This window comes from Pipistrellus kuhlii, unplaced genomic scaffold (genome assembly GCF_014108245.1).
Source record: "Pipistrellus kuhlii isolate mPipKuh1 unplaced genomic scaffold, mPipKuh1.p scaffold_m20_p_22, whole genome shotgun sequence".
NCBI lineage: Eukaryota > Metazoa > Chordata > Mammalia > Chiroptera > Vespertilionidae > Pipistrellus > Pipistrellus kuhlii.
The window spans coordinates 11,008,918-11,024,404 of record NW_023425521.1 but is presented as its reverse complement, the minus strand read 5'-3'; the positions used below and the strand labels follow the sequence as shown (position 1 = coordinate 11,024,404).

The window sequence follows — 15,487 nt, the reverse complement described above, 5'->3', positions numbered from 1 at the left end:
TCCCATGCACTGGGCCAAATGGAAACAATGAAGCTTTTTGCAGCAAAATAAAATAAGTATTACTTTCTAACTTAACAATATTATGGGTATAAATGTTTGAATCAGTTTCTCAAATGTGAATGCAGGAATAAAGGGATTTTGGATCATAACACTTTAAAATACTTTATCTGAGTAAGTAATTAAGAATTCTGATTTCAGGAAGGGGGGGAAAAAGGCATTTCTTCTTTCCTTGCCTCTTAAAACCCCAAAATTAAAAGACAAATGAGAAAGTGAAATAGATTCCATCTTCAGTTAAACTAAGAGACATCTGTAACCTCAAACTCCAGTATATGAACATAAAAAGCTGATGGACAAGCAGAGATGAAAGTTCAAACTGAAGCGCCCATAGAGTTATTGATGGGATATAAGCCTGTTAGGCCAGCAGGTGTCCAAAAAGATTCAGGAAATAGGTGCACAGGAAAACAGCTGGAGGATGTGTACTACAAAGATGAAACAGTAAACAAGAAACAGAAGAACTGAGATCTAAGAAATGTGGAATCCAAAACAGAAGATAAGCAAATCAACTCCTAGAATGAGAGCAAAGGGAAATCTCAGATGTTGGCAGTTAAGTGGGCCTAAACAGCCACTGATTGAAGCAATTGATTACTTAGTCCTGAAAGAAATAGGAGATCAGGAGGCTGCAGAAGGGATGTCTTCAGGAGGGGGGTAGGGAAGGTAGGAGAACATTATCTAAGCAGTCTGAGAGAAAAATTATATTAAGAGGCATTGCACAGATTTATTAAAGGGTGATAGATGATTTAGTTAAAGATCTTTTAAAAAGAAAAAAAGGGGGAGGAGGGTATTATTGCCAAGAAAAATTTTAAAGTTCAAGAAAGGAAGGAAATTATTTGACTATAATGAACAATATTTTCAATCATGACAATGTATATTGGTTATGAATTTTAAAACATTTTATATAATTATATGGAGGAATAAAGGAAGAGAAAGGTAAAGTAAGCTAAATTCTTATCTCATAGAGAAAATAACTAATTAATATCTAAAACTGATTAAATAAAGATAAAATGTAGAGGTAAAAATACCAGCTGTAATAGCTAAAAGAAGCAGGGGCTGGGAGTAAGGTAGAAGCCAAGGACTGTTTACCTAAGACTGTTACTGTATTTAGTTATAAATTAGGCTCTCAGTAAAAGCTTTATTGGACTTTTTTCAACTTGATAAAAATAATTTAAAAATAACAGTAGGTTAATTTTAATTCATGACATACACAATGGCATTCAACCAGAAGATATTGGCATGGCAATGTCTAGAGACATTTTTGTTGTCACAACTGGTGGGAGAAGAAGGGTTTGCTACTGGCATCGAAACATCCTACAATACACAGGACATCACTCACAACAAGCAATTATCCTGCCCCAAATGTCATTAGTGCCAATCTTGAAAAATCCTGCTATAAAGTAATTTTAAGCAACAATCTGGAAATTTTGATGCTATAGGAAAACAAGTTGGGTAGCTTATTATATTCCCTGGCACACTGGGCTATTTGGCCCAGAGTTAGAAAGCATAAACTGAACTCATTCCTAAGGTATCAAACCTTTAATTTTCATGCAAAACAAGAAAGACATGTTATACAGTGCTCTGGGCCATGGCAACAATGCAAGTGTCCCCTCTACCCCCTAACCACTTTGTTCCTGTATATGCAAATTAACCCGTCTTTGTTGGGTTAATTTGCATAGTCACTCCTAATTGGCTGGTGGGCATCATGAAGGTGTGGTCAATTAGCATGTTATTCTTTTATTAGGTAGATACCACTTGAACATCTTTAAAAATATATTTTATTGATTTTTTACAGAGAGGAAGAGAAGAGGGATAGAGAGTTAGAAACATCGATGAGAGAGGATCATCAATCAGCTGCCTCTTGCATACCTCCTACTGGGGATGTGCCCGCAACCTAGGTACATGCCCTTGACCAGAATCGAACCCGGGACCTTTCAGTCTGCAGGCTGAAGCTCTACCCACTGAGCCAAACCGGTCTCGGCCACTTGAACATCTTTAAAGTATAAAAATTTTTAGCCTCATGCCTCATGGTTATATAAATTTTTTCCCAGAGGAGTAAAGGCATAATACCCATGAAAAGAGGATATTTCTATGTACTCTTAAACTAAACTGTGCTAAGGAATACAATAAAATGCAATTTTAAAAATCTAAGTAGAGCTTGGCAGATGTTGCTCAGTGGTTGAGCATCAACCCATAAACCAGGAGGTCAGAATTTGATTCCCGGTCAGGGCATAATGCCCAGGTTGTGGACTCTATTCCTAGTAAGCAGTGTGCAGGAGGCAGCAGATCAATGATTCTCTCTCATCACTGATGTTTCTATTTCTCGCTCTCTTTCCCTTCATCTCTGAATGCAATAAAAACATTTTTTTTTAAAAAGAATATTGACTTGTTTAAAGAAAATCTAAGTATTGTATGCCTCAGAAATTAGACTATGCCATCAAATTGAGATGTGGATACCTGCATTATAAAGTTGAAGGCTTTTGCAGATTTTAGATCATACTACTTGACCAAAGGATTTGCTTTAGATATCCATTATACTGTGACTTAACTGCGTTAAAAGAACTTTTTAGTTATACATTTCCACCAACATCTGATCATGCAAAAGCCTTGGTTCACTTTTTTGCTCCTCAAATACTTTGGTTTAGTGCACAGAGAGTTTTCTTCTTAACTACAACACAGTTAAGTATGTCCTTATAGAATGATCAGAAGCATCTGGAAAAGGTGGAAGTGAAAAAATCCTCAATGGGAAAGTTAGCTTACTGCTTGCCCTTCAGAGTGGCCCATTATCAACATTTCATAGTGGGTTTCTTTATTTTCAGGTCCCTGAGGTATACGCAATAAATTATGACAACCTAAACAAGTCACACTTGGCTCCAAAATGAAATTTTCCTACCACTACTTTCTAGTCCCCAAGGTGGGAAAAGGAAATCCTGGTCACAGCCAAAGAAGTCATATTTTTGGCTCTAACATTCATTTTCCTGCTTCTCTAAAAGCCAAACTCTGCAATTGAGACTACAAAAGTCTTAAGTTAGTATTTTAAACTGTATTTTAATTTTTACTTCTATAATCTGTGCCTCAATTTAAGGAAAAAAATTAGTATTATAAAATTAACGTCACTGCCTTCTTTTCCCCCACTCAAACGACTTATCTAACTCAGACATTGATTCTAGCTTTCTAAAATAACAATTTAGCGCTCACTTCAGCAGTACATACACTAAAATTGGAACAATACAGAGAAGATTAGTATGGCTCCTGCACAAGGATGAGATGTATGATAAAATAAGAATTCAAATCAAACAATATAGAAAATAATGCAAAAACAGATTGTTTCATTTTTATATGATAGAATATTTGTTTGCATTTATAAATAATTTCTACTTATTCTTGCATGATAGACTGAGTATTAATGTAAAAGAAAACAATAAAGTCCTAATTTGTGGTCCAGTAATTTGAAGCATGGTATTAGTTTTGGAAAAGCCATTTCAGGAAATCATTTGTCCTGGCCAGTTTGGCTCAGTTGGTTGGGCACTGTACCATGTACTGAAAGATTGCCAGTTTGATTCCTAGTTAGGCCACATGCTCAGGTTGTGGGCTCGACACCCGGTAGGGTGGTACTAGGCATGCAGGAGACAGCCGATCAATGTTTCTCTCCTTCCCTCTTTCTCTAAAAATCAATAAAACCTTTAGGAATAAATAAATAAATTTAAGAGCTAAGCCTATATGAAATTCTTTGAAGAAAACATTAGGGCCATGACCTTGTATTTGGCAAATGTTTTTGTTAAGTATGTCACCAAAAGCACAAACAACAAAAAATAGATAAAGTGAACTCACTAAAACTGCCATATTTTGAATTAGATTAAAAAAAAAAGGTCTGCTGCTTGTGTCTATAGACGCTTATGTCAGTTAACTGGTTAAAATTTCAGAATGTCTTTTATATCCATAGTAGTACAAATAAATATTATTATTAACAACTTCTTTGGTCATTTATGAATTTTAAGAAACCACTTATAATGATGCTCTGATTTATTTCAGATATTAATATTTCAGATATTCAGATATTTCAGGTATTGACTACTATATTCTGGTCATTTCCAAACGATAATAGACCTTCTTAATTAGAAAAATCGCATACCTACACTGTTAAAGTTTATAAACATCAGTCTTTGGATGGATGCCTTACAAATATGCTTTAGCTGTGAAAAAAACAAATGCCACGATTCCTTTTTGAAGTCTCAATTCTAAATCTTTTACCCCCCATGCTCCTGACTTTGGGCTTGGGCAAATGACATGCTATGGGCTAAAGGTTAGAAAATGTGGAAGTGCTTATATAGTCAAGCCTGCCTTCTTGTATCCTTGCCATTGCAATGACAGTATGCTCTGGCTAGTCTGTTGGTCCATGAAAAATGAGATACATATGTAAAACAGTCCTGACTCAGTCAAGCCCAACCTACAATGGTCAAACCACAGCAGGATGACTGAGCCCAGGTGAAATTGCCCAATATGCCCAGCCTAGATCATCTACTGCCCAGCCACCACACTATACACGTGTGTATCATAATAAATGATTGTTGTTTTAAGTCAGAGTTTTAAAACTGTTTATTACACAAGAACTGATCCAGACATATGGCAAAAAGAAATACACTTCCTTTATATCTAGTATTGCAAAAAAAAAAATTTCCCTCTTGCCCTAACCTGTTTGGCTCAGTGAATAGAGTGTAGGCCTGCAGACTGAAGGGTCCCGGGTTCGATTCCAGTCAAGGGCATGTACTTTGGTTGTGGGTACATCCCCAGAAGGGGGTGTGCGGGAGGTAGCTGATTGATGTTTCTCTCTCATCGATGTTTTAACTCTGTCCCTTTCCCTTCCTCTCTGTAAAAAAATCAATAAAATATAGGAAAGAAAAAAAAGAATTTCCCTCTTTATCTGTCCCTTATTCCTACAACTCAGATTACTCTTAGGTCTATCCCATTTGGCCCTTTTAGGAACCACTATGGATATTAGGCAAACTAGGTCAACTTCTTTAGAACAAACCTCCTCCTCCCTACCAACACCTCATTGTCTTCTGTTATTCTACTTTGTACAACTAGAGCCACTGGAATTCATTTAGATAGAACTATAACAAGGAGGGTCATTACTGAGGAATGTCAAAACAGACTATAGGGTGTCTGTATGACAGACTGAGATGCTGCCTGCAAAGAACTTATTGTGAGAAAATAAAGCACTAAAAGCCCAAATTGACATAAAAAAATGTCCAGAATCATAGTTGTTGGAAGTGAGGGTAGAGAAAATGGAAGTTAATATAATTTTTTTTCTTCACAAGTAACATTTTATTTAATTTTAAGAATTTTGAAAGAATAACATATAAACACCTGTGTTCTCACTGTATTTTCTTAAAGCTTGCTTTTTACTAAAACAAACAAGTATTATAGAAAATGCTGAAGTCCTTTTTATCATTACCCTCTATACCCATGATCGGCAAACGATGGCTCATGAGCTATATACAGCTCTTTGGCCCTTTGAGTGTGGCTCTTCCACAAAATTTCACAGCTTGGGTGAGTCTATTTTGAAAAAGTGGCGTTAGAAGTTTAAGTTTAAAAAATTTGTCTCTCGAGCCAAAACCGGTTTGGCTCAGTGGTAGAGCATCGGTCTGCGGACTGAAAGGTCCCGGGTTCGATTCCGGTCGAGGGCATGTACCTTGGTTGCGGGCACATCCCCGGTAGGGGGTGTGCAAGAGGCAGCTGGTCGATGTTTCTCTCTCATCGACATTTCTAGCTCTCTATCTCTCTCCCTTCCTCTCTGTAAAAAATCAATAAAATATATATTTAAAAAAAAAATTTGTCTCTAGAAAGAAAATGTTTTTAAAATATATTTTTATTAATTTTTTACAGAGAGGAAGAGAGAGGGATAGAGAGTTAGAAACATTGATAAGAGAGAATCATCGATCAGCCGCCTCCTGCACACCCCCCACTGGGGATGTGCCCACAACCAAGACACATGCCCTTGACTGGAGTTGAACCTGGGACCTCTCAGTCTGCAGGCCGATGCTCTATCCACTGAACCAAACTGGTTTTGGCTCAAAAGAAATTTCAATTGTACTGTTGGTTAATGAATTTGCCAACTACTGCTCTATACCATTTATTTCTCTTCTCAGATATACTCAAATTATGAGTTTGATGTGAATCCTTTTATATCTGTTACTTTGTATTCAGTACAAACTATTATTAGCCATAAGGATTTTTCCCCCAGCTCTGAAAAACTCATATATAGGTCCAAAATAGAGAAATGATTCAAGCAACAATTTAAAAAGCTAGTTTTTTGGGGGAAGGTGACTTATTTAAGACATTGGAAGAACGTGTGGTTCAGAAAGAATGGAAAAACACTCTTTCCACTTTAACAAAACAGTATTAGTGCAATAATATAGGGCCAAGGTAAAATGATAAGACATAAAAAAGAGACAATACCACTGCCAACAGCAGTGCCATCAGCAGCACTCAGCTTCAGCACTAATGCTGTTGATGGTGAACACAACAATTTTCCCGAGTGGACAGCAAGTGTTTCATCAGTAGCAATAGCCAGAGGCATCATTGGCCATTTTAGAACAGCAACCCTGGGCTGGAGAAAGGTACTGGAAGGCACCAGTTACTGAAAGGAACTGATATCCCTTATGGACTTTCAGAAATTTTGAGGAGCTCCAGAGATTAGTGAAGAGTAGAAACTAGCCAGAGAAATACCGTTTGTTACTGTTAATATTATATAATTCACAGTGTCTAGTAAAATATTAATAGTAAAGAAGATAACTGCCTGGAGAAAGAATTCCTACTTTGGTAAAAAACCCTAACTTTGTGCTCTGGGAGGAGGGATATGAATTATACTCAATGCGGTCAGCTCAGTGGTCAGAAAACCTCAATTTTTGGTCTCAGATTGCTAGCATCTTCAATTGCCTGTAGAAAATAAATAAAAATCCTCCTCGGCTGAAACCGGTTTGGCTCAGTGGTAGAGCGTCGGTCTGTGGACAGAAAGGTCCCGGGTTCGATTCCGGTCAAGGGCATGTACGTTGGTTGCAGGCACATCCCCGGTGGGCGGTGTGCAAGAGGCAGCTGGTCGATGTTTCTCTCTCATTGATGTTTCTGGCTCTCTATCTCTCTCCCTTCCTCTCTGTAAAAAATCAATAAAATAAATTTTTTTTTTTTAAATCCTCCTCGATCAAAGATAACATCATCTTTGGCTTCAAATTATTGCTACAAGTAATTTTTCAAATATAATGTTTAGCAAGCAATCAGTGATAATGAAGCAAAACTCCTGTTTTTGGCCAAGACCAGAATAACTGGTTTGGGAATATCCCTCCCACTGTAAGTGATTGTAAAACTGGACACAACAGATAAAGCAACTGCTTTTAAGGAGTAGACATCAGGCAACATATGACTAATCTCAGAGATAAGGGAAATCCATTAGGTGAGCTCCATGATTCTCTGCTCTTTTCCTGAGTAAAACTTCCTGACAGCAACACAGAGCACTGAACCGGCAGAATACAGGGTCCTGCTGAGCTGAGGTGGAAGAGAGAATTTGAAGCAGCTAAAATCACTGCAATCTGCAGAACAGGGCATGGCATTGGAAAGAAAAGAGCCAGACAGAAAAAGGGCCCCACAACTACAGGGGACCCCTGTTAGTCTGTGGCTAACAGCTTCACAGAATGCAAACTGCTGGCTCTTCCTCCATAGGTCTGGATAGTCTGAGAATATGTATTTCTGTCAGATCATAGGTTATACTGATGTTCCTGACGTGGAAGCACACTTGGAAAATCACTCTGGTAAACAATAAATAGTATAAGTTAAAAGTACAATTGACACTCTTCCTATCCAGAACACGCCCATGTCTTTCCATTCCCCTCTTCTTACCCCCCAGCAAGTAACTTCTCTCCCCCAAGCTCCAAGGGCCCTCCCTCCTTTTGCTTCTGTAACTTAGTTTCTGACCCTACGCAGCTCAGCTGGCTCATTTCTACTACCTCTCTAACTTCCTAAATAAACTTTCTCTTATAATTTGAAAAGACAAATAAAATAAACCAGCATCTACTAAACCTTTCTCACTCACTGAGTCACTATAAAATTAAAATATCTGAAGATACAAGAAAAATGTGTAGTTAACTTAACATAAAATCAATAACTCCTATGATAAAATTTCTTAAGACTTTGAAGGCCTACCTGAAGATCTTTCACATTTGGAAAAGGAATTCCTATTGTTATGACAGCGCGGGCATTGTCATCTGAGAAATCCAGACCCTCACTCACTTTACCACGACAAACTGCTACCAGGAGGGCTCCATCTTAAGCAACAGAAAATAAACATTTTAAAAAGCACACTCAACATTACCAGAAATTGCCTTTTCTTGTCATTTTGAAAAGCTCCGATTAAGTCATCATAGTAACAAACTTAAGAGACTCAAACTTAAAAACTCTTATGAAAGTTTTTAAAGTTCAATGTCTTTAAATAAATGAGAAAAACAAAATTACATTTAGGTACAATGTGGTAACAAATAAATTTACAAACTATGTTTCTCAGAGAAACACACAGTAAAACCACATCAGAGTAGTAATTGGCACATGAACTAAGCAATTGTGAACCAACAGTTTTATCTTTAGAAACTGAAATGGCAACCCTTACCATTACCACAAGCATATGAAGTTCTCAGAACTATTTAAATAATTCTCAATTTGTATAATATATCATATTGAATCAAATATTAAAAAGTATGTACAACACACACAGAATACTCATCATACAAGGATAATGACAAAGTATGTTATAGTATCTTTATGATCTTGCATTGTTCATAAATTAGCATTTTCTAACTTTCATATTCAGTCTTCACTTATGTTTTGAAAACTCAAGTTTACCTTATATATTAGAACAGTGGTTGGCAAACTCATTAGTCAACAGAGCGGCTCGCAAGCTGCTGTTTGCCAACCACTGTACTAGAATATAAACACAAAGTATATTATTTGCATCAAAATGTAGGGTTCATTTGGCTAGTAAGGAAGATCTTTAGGCCTGCTCTACCTGCCTTTTTTCACAACACATTGTGGGTAGTGTAGGGATGACTAAGGAATAATAACTGAATGTTTCCCCAATTGAAAACATTCACAGAATAACTCCAAATAAAAAATTTCTTTCACTTATTTTCTTTTTACTCAGGAGTATAACATATAATTCTTCCTTAAAATGCAATTTAAAAAGATAACACAAATAATGTTCTAACAGCACCAACTTCTTACTTTACAGTAAAAAATCTTTTTTCATTAGTCATACAATCATTTCCAATTACCTTTTTCTCCTTTGCACTTGATCGCATCATAGTACACCTGTAGTAATTCATCAAAATCAGTTTTTTCTCCTCCCTGTGGTTCTACAATGACGGTCTTCACCAACTCCAGATTATGCCATAAACCAGTAGAGAGCCAACGTTCTTTTAACTTTTCTAATAACTAAAAAGGAGAGGGAAAGTGAATTTTGTGTGTCAAACTTACCTGAATTTGTTTAAAGCCAATGTGGCTACAACATGACTATGGCAAGCATATTAAAGTTTTTGTGTATTACATTTTTCATCTATAAAATGAGGAAAACAATAAGTCATAGAGTTGTAATTGGATTAAATTCATTAACCAATTTAGATAGCTTTGAATGATGACTGGCACTAGTAAGAGCACCATTAATGTTAACTGCTGCTATTACCATTACTATTACTACTACTACTAACACTACTAGTACTGGTGCTGCTACCACTTCTATTATAGTTCTCTTGGGAATTTCGAAAGCAGGGGGAAAAATGGAGGTATATGTATTATCTGACAAATAATTCCAAATATTCATCATAAAGATGCTCAACAAGCTCAGAAAAATGATACATTAACAAAATAAGAACTTCAAAAAAGATATATAAAATATAAAAAGGACCAAACAGACATTTGGAGCTGAAAGAAAACAATCATTGAACTAAAAAACTTAATAGAGGGGTTCATTAACAGCCTTGACTAATGAAATTTTTAAAAATCAGTGAACTAAAAAAAATAAGTAAGTAAAATTTTAAAAAATCAGTGAACTCCTCCTGGCCAGGTGGCTCAGGTGGTTGGAGCGTCATCCCAGGAGGCTGCAGGTTGGATTCATAGTCAGAGGACATATCCCGATTTCAGGATGGGGTGTGTGCGGAGGCAACAGATCAATATTTTTCATGTTCATGTTTCTGTCTCTCTGTCTCTCTTCTGTCTCAAAACATATCCTTGGGTGAGGATTAAAAAAAATAAAAATTAGTAACACATGTACCAACAAGAATGAACATAAGTCTATATGTATTGAGTTTAAAAAAAAAAAGTAAATTATAGATATATAACATATAAATGATTTTATTCTTTTTATTTTAATTTATCTTTACCAGTACTGTTGAAAGTATTACAGATGTCCCTTTCCTGCCGTTCCCCCCCCACCAGCCAATGACCCCCTCCACCCTGTTCCCACCCGACTCCAGGTCTTCACCACACTATTGTCTGTGTCCATGAGTTATACATATATGCATACAAGTTCCTAAGTTCAAAGACAACATATTATCTTATACATATATAAACTTTTTAAAAAATAAGCAACATTAATGTCTCTAAAGATGAGAGGATATGATTATGAAGGGGTACATGGAGAAATGTTCTATTTTTTGTTGAATGGTGGATACTTAGAAGTCCATTCTATTATTACTGAAATGTGCATATTAAGTTTATATATTACATACATTATATTTCACAATTAAAAAACATAAAGATAAAAACAATACTACTCTCATATTAATATGGATGTGTTAGGGGGGTTAGAATGGGTACATTTAAACTACTGATATAGTAATCCAGAGACGGATGTAGCTTGGATTAGAAAGTATTAAAAAAAATTTATGGAAATGTGAGAGGAAGGGAAAGAAGTATAGCACAACCTTTCAATTTCATATGGAGGCAAAAGTCCATCCAAGGATTTTATAGAAAAATGAACTTTATTGAACTCACTGTTTACTGTTAAGATATAGATTTAGTGATATTATGTGAACTTATATATTTTTATCCAGTGGAAATGCAAATAATTTCTGTCCAGGAGAAAAGATAACCCCAAATGTAACAGATTATTAGTCTGCAGTACATTAACCAGTTTTTTATTTAGGTCAGCAATCTTATATTGTATTCCTTTATAAGTACATAGCTCCTGTAAATATTGTCCGAATCAGCCTTAACATCATATTCATTCTCTTATTAGTCAACTAGTTGAATAAACTCTGACAGGTGATCACTTTATATTGACATGTGAGTCATGATTTTATCTTTTTGAAAATTATATTGTAGAGAAGGTGAGATTATAAAATATTTAAAATTAAAAGGATCATATTCCCAGGTTATCTGATTAGTCCAAATATAGATTATGGTACCATTCACTCATAAAGGCAACACTAGAAAACAACCAAGGTTGGGAGTTTACAAATTTTTTGCCTTTAAAATACTCGGATTGATATATTAATCTGGCAATGAGTAGGGTGAGTATGATGTTGTGATTGATAATAAGAAATATATATTTGGTCTTTATCCCTGCTCCAGGAACAGAAGTCCAAAAACCCTTGGAATTTCCTGAGCAATAAGAGCTTTAAGGACATCTTTTGTTCCAGTTCCTCAAATAGCTCCATGGCCATAAAGTGACATAATCTATAATAATAAAAGGGTAATATGCTAATTAGAACAGATGTCCTTTCAGAAAAAGCAGGAACTGGAGGGAAGTCCAGGTCCTAGGTGCCTGCCAGAGGCCACAGGGAAGCCTGGATCCTGGGTGCCTGCTGGCAGACAGAGCAAAGCCTGGGTGCCTGCTGGTGCTGGAGGGAAGCCTGGGTCCCAGGTGCCAGAGGGAAGCCGCTGCGGGCAGCCGGGGGAAGGAAGGCCGACTCTTGCACAAATTTCGTACATCAGACCTCTAGTTTGTTTATAACAAGCCCCTTTGAACCACACGTGAGTGTATGGTTTTTGGGATTTTTAAAAAAATATATTTTATTGATTTTCTTACAGAGATGAAAGGAGAGAGATAGAGAGCTAGAAACATCAATGAGAGAGAAACATCGACCAGCTGCCTCTTGCACACCCCCTCCCTATCGGGGATGTGCCCACAACCAAGGTACATGCCCCTGGCCGGAATCGAACCTGGGATTTTTCAGTCCACAGACCGACACTCTACCACTGAGCCAAACCGGTTTCAGCATTGAACCACACATGAGTGTATGTTAATTAGACTTTGGACAGTCCCTAAGTAACCTAAAGATGGTGGATGGTTGCCAGGGGAATCAACCATATTATTAGAGGGTTGGGCCACCCCCAACCTCCAGGGAGGGAAGAAGGGCTAGAGATTAAATCAATGGCCAATAGCCAATGATTTAATCAGTCGAGCCTAAGTAAGGAAACTGCCATTAAAATCTAAAAAATATGGAGTTCAGAGAGCTTCCTCCTTATGCAGGAGGGAGTAAGCTCCAGTAATTGAGATCCTCCTAGATCTCACCCCATATACTTCTTCATCTGGCTGTTCATTCTGTATCTTTTATAATATCTTTTATAATAAACTGGTGGAGGTAAATCAATGTTTCTGAGTTTTGTGAACTACTCTAACAAATTAACTGAACCTGAGAATCTTTAGACAGTCTTGTGAGATGGAGCTCTTAATCTCTGGGATCTGATACTATCTCTAGGTAGATAGTGTCTGAAATGAGTTAAATTGTAGCTGGAGTTGCAGAATTGGTTGATGCATAAAAACTGTAAAAGCCCACACATTTGGAGTCAGATGTGAAGCTGTGTTGTAATAGATTACTGAGAATAGAAGAGTCACACAGCAGTGAGTTTTTTCTTTAGACTGTGTTACTTAGTGAAGAAATCAGAATCCTATCTAATAAAGAGAATATGCTAATTGACCCTCATGCCGTCGCAAAGATGGCTGCGCCAACAGCCAATGAAGAGTGAATATTCGAATTGACTGTCACACCCTCAAAAATGGCAGCACCCACAGCCAATAAGGAGGGAATATACTAATTGACTGTCATGCCCTCAAAGATGGCAGCACCCACAGCCAATAAGGAGGGAATATGATGATGGCGCCCACAGCCACAGAATGGCAGCGCCCAGTGCCCTCAGCCCTGCCGAGGCAGGCCCGGCCTTGCTACGTGCATGCCTCCGGAGTCTCCCAGTCCCTTCAGCCCACCAGCCACCCAGGGCCAGCCCAAGGCACAGGCAAGCCTCGGATGGCAGCTGCCCAGCTGCTTAGGACCACCCAAGGCTCAGGTAACCAGGGCCAGCTGAAGCCTGCACTGCCAGCAGTGACAGCAGCAGAGGTATGATGGGGACATTGCCTTCCCCTGATCACTGGGTCGCTTCCTGCCCCTGAGGAGGCAGGCCGGGCTGAGGGACCCCCTCCAGTGCATGAATTTTCATGCACCGGGCCTCTAGTTGGATTATAAACTGGGAAAGCAAGACAATAGATGTTCCTGAAAGAGTACTTTTGGATGAGACTGACTTACAGTAGAGAACAAAAAGAAAAATGTCCACTAAGAAAACTTTACTCCCTCTTTCTATCATGATGCACATCTAATCTATCAGCAAATCCTTCCATTGCTACTTTCAAATTTTATCTCGACTCCAAAAATACTGCTACCACAGTGGTCCAAGGCACTACCATCTCTCCAATGAGTTATTACAATAGACTCCTATATAGCCATCTTACTCTTATAGTCCATTTTCCATACTGTAGCTACTATAATCCCATTAAAATTAAGTCTAAAGCCTCAAATGGATTCCTACTGCATTTAGAAAATATAGCAAAAGTTGAAACCGGTTTGGCTCAGTGGATAGAGCGTCGGTCTGCGGACTGAAAGGTCCCAGGATCGATTCCGGTCAAGGGCATGTACATTGGTTGCAGGCACATCCCAAGTAGGGGGTGTGCAAGAGGCAACTGGTCAATATTTCTATTTCATTGATGTTTCTAGTTCTCTATCCCTCTCCCTTCCTCTCTGTAAAAAATCAATAAAATATATTTTTTTTTAATAAAAAAAATATATATAGCAAAAAATACCAATTATTTTTATGGAAATGGTTCATCACAAACTTTGTTTTAGATAAAATATTTAGGTCTACAGCTTTCCCATTATCACTCAAACTGCACATTTTTATAGCTTAATTACTTCCCCCTTACTAGAGAAATCATACAAATAATTACTAAACACATATATAATTCAGTTGATTTTTAAATTCTCTTGAGTATCATAACTAGGTATCTAAAAGTCAAATAACTTAGAGGAAAGTACACTGACACAAAGCCATCTCTCAGGTTTAAGATTTATATATACGAAAAATATGAGTCATCTCTGTTATAGTTTGGTTAGCTAATAAAGAGCAAATACTATTCACACAAAGAGACTAACCCACATATAGTGACATAGGTGATTTAATCTACTAATTGGTGTTTATATCATTTGGATTTGGTAAACTCAGATACTCTTTTTTTTTTTGTCAGATCTCACAAATTAAAAGACACTTTGGAATGTTTGTACCTTATCTGGTTATTGTCATTTTACCTTTTTAAACTTCTTAAAACTGGTATCTCACTGGGGAGGCCATAAGTTAGAATGCAACCTAGTGGGGAAATCCTGCATTTGCTCAATGTCTATAGCTTTTACACAGTTCCAGATGTTCAGTACATTAATAATGCACTAACTCAAAGCCTCTTTTTGAAACTTTAGAAAGTGCAAATTGCATTAAAACCTCTTTGCCCTCATTAATGGTATTGTTACAATCCTAGTCCTCTGGAAAATGTTTTTTGGCATGTGTTTAACTTTATAATATTGCCATTTACTCACTTTAATAGCCAGTACTCAAGTCTTAATGCTTTTTAATAGGCCTGCCTAAACAGACTACCATCTTTTGTAATCTTTTCCATATAATTTACTAATATGTAAAACCTGTCATATTTTTCCATATGAAGGTGATTCTTCACTATTCATTTCAATATTTAAGAAATTTTTACTAGATTTTGTTCAGTTATAATGTACCTATAGATGGCACATGTTAGGAATAAAATATAGTTCCTTATAAATAATAATAAAAATTAAAAATAAACTATCGGGTCTAGTAATAATTAATGTCGTTTTTAAACATTCATTTAAAATCTTGCTTGTATTGACATAACCTTCTTGTATTTTACTTGTATATTACTTGTATTGACATAACCTTCAAACACGTGGTATCTACAGAACGTGTGAAGTGCAATTAACAAGTGTTGCTTGAAAAAGTTTGTGTTTGGTTTGGTTTTTGTTACAAAACTAGGGCTAAGAAGATGGCGGATGAAGAGCATATTCGGCACTGCATGCTTTACGAGTTCCAATTAGGAAGAAAA

At 36.9% G+C, this 15,487-nt stretch overlaps 1 protein-coding gene and 1 non-coding gene across 11 annotated transcripts in view; one reads left to right on the top strand and one right to left on the bottom strand.

Annotated features, from left to right (window-relative positions):
* Positions 1-15,487, bottom strand: part of BRIP1 (BRCA1 interacting helicase 1) — a 115,593-nt gene that overhangs the window by 35,689 nt on the left and 64,417 nt on the right. For all 10 annotated transcript variants that reach the window (XM_045586397.1, XM_045586396.1, XM_045586399.1 and 7 more), the window contains 2 exons: positions 9,369-9,528; positions 8,248-8,369 (listed from right to left, as the gene is read on the bottom strand). In XM_045586397.1, coding sequence (XP_045442353.1) covers positions 8,248-8,369; positions 9,369-9,528 — 282 coding nt within the window. The remainder of the gene's footprint in view (positions 1-8,247; positions 8,370-9,368; positions 9,529-15,487) is intronic.
* Positions 3,242-3,348, top strand: LOC118726687. The gene has a single exon (XR_004990368.1). It is a non-coding gene; the product is annotated as a U6 spliceosomal RNA (small nuclear RNA).